The sequence below is a fragment of the Ceratina calcarata genome, unplaced genomic scaffold, assembly GCF_001652005.2.
Source record: "Ceratina calcarata isolate Rehan_Ccalc_2016 unplaced genomic scaffold, ASM165200v1 scaffold317.2, whole genome shotgun sequence".
Lineage (NCBI taxonomy): Eukaryota > Metazoa > Arthropoda > Insecta > Hymenoptera > Apidae > Ceratina > Ceratina calcarata.
This window is the reverse complement of record NW_017154323.1, coordinates 3,334-4,206: the sequence shown is the minus strand read 5'-3', so window position 1 is coordinate 4,206 and position 873 is coordinate 3,334. Positions and strand designations below refer to the sequence as shown.

The 873-nt window shown below is 39.7% G+C and overlaps 1 protein-coding gene across 1 annotated transcript in view; it reads right to left on the bottom strand.

Moving 5' to 3' along the window:
• Positions 1-873, bottom strand: part of LOC108624575 (NACHT domain- and WD repeat-containing protein 1-like) — a gene marked incomplete at its 3' end in the record, with an annotated part of 28,446 nt that overhangs the window by 24,246 nt on the left and 3,327 nt on the right. The window contains exon 2 of the mRNA XM_026813215.1: positions 91-170. Coding sequence (XP_026669016.1) covers positions 91-170 — 80 coding nt within the window. The remainder of the gene's footprint in view (positions 1-90; positions 171-873) is intronic.

The window sequence follows — 873 nt, the reverse complement described above, 5'->3', positions numbered from 1 at the left end:
ATAGTATGTAGGTATGTACATTTCTTTCTATATTTAATACAAACAATATTCATTATTGAAAAAGAACAGTAATTTTCTGAATTCACGTACCTCGATTCCCATATCGTCGTAAATCGATTGTAGCTCGGGACCGACGACTTCCAATAATTGCTTCCTCTCTTCTGAGAACTCTATAACCGTTCAAAACAAACGTCTTCATCGAGAGTAACGTGAATTTCAATCGAAACACTAATAATAAAAAATCGCGGCACACTTCTAGATTTGTAAGACGTTCAATTCCAAGTAAAACAACCCTCTTTGTTCCACGGATCGTATAGATTTATTCCTCAGGCAAACGACCATGATATCATTCCCGGCGGACGACGCGTTTACCGGCGCGGATCGGTCTTTAATTTCCTCTCGAACGTAAACAATTTAACGACTCGCGTTAAACTCGGAAATTCATGGACGATTATTATTAGTCATTACAGACTTTTATCGGTACACTTTTACGTAGAATTGAGCCCCTTTCGATTTGCTATTTGCAATAAAATAGGGATTGAAAAGGCTCAAAAAATAATTTTTCAAACTGCTATATTCTGGAGTCCCAGAAAAAGTATTAGAGCTGAAGGGAGATGATTCTGTAAGTGTTCTTGAACAACAATTTCCTTTGGCAAAATGCAAAGTGAAGCATGGTTTTTAAATTATTAATGAAAAACACTGACCAATAAGAGCGCGTGTAAGGCCCGCGCTAAGCAGGGTTCTCGTAATTTATCCCTCGGCCGGAAAGTGGGGGCGACACGACTATGGTGGGGACTGGTACTTGATGGAGATATGCTAGGCATAGTCAGCGAAGGCGCATGAGGAGAATAGTAGTGGGGATCGAAATACGAG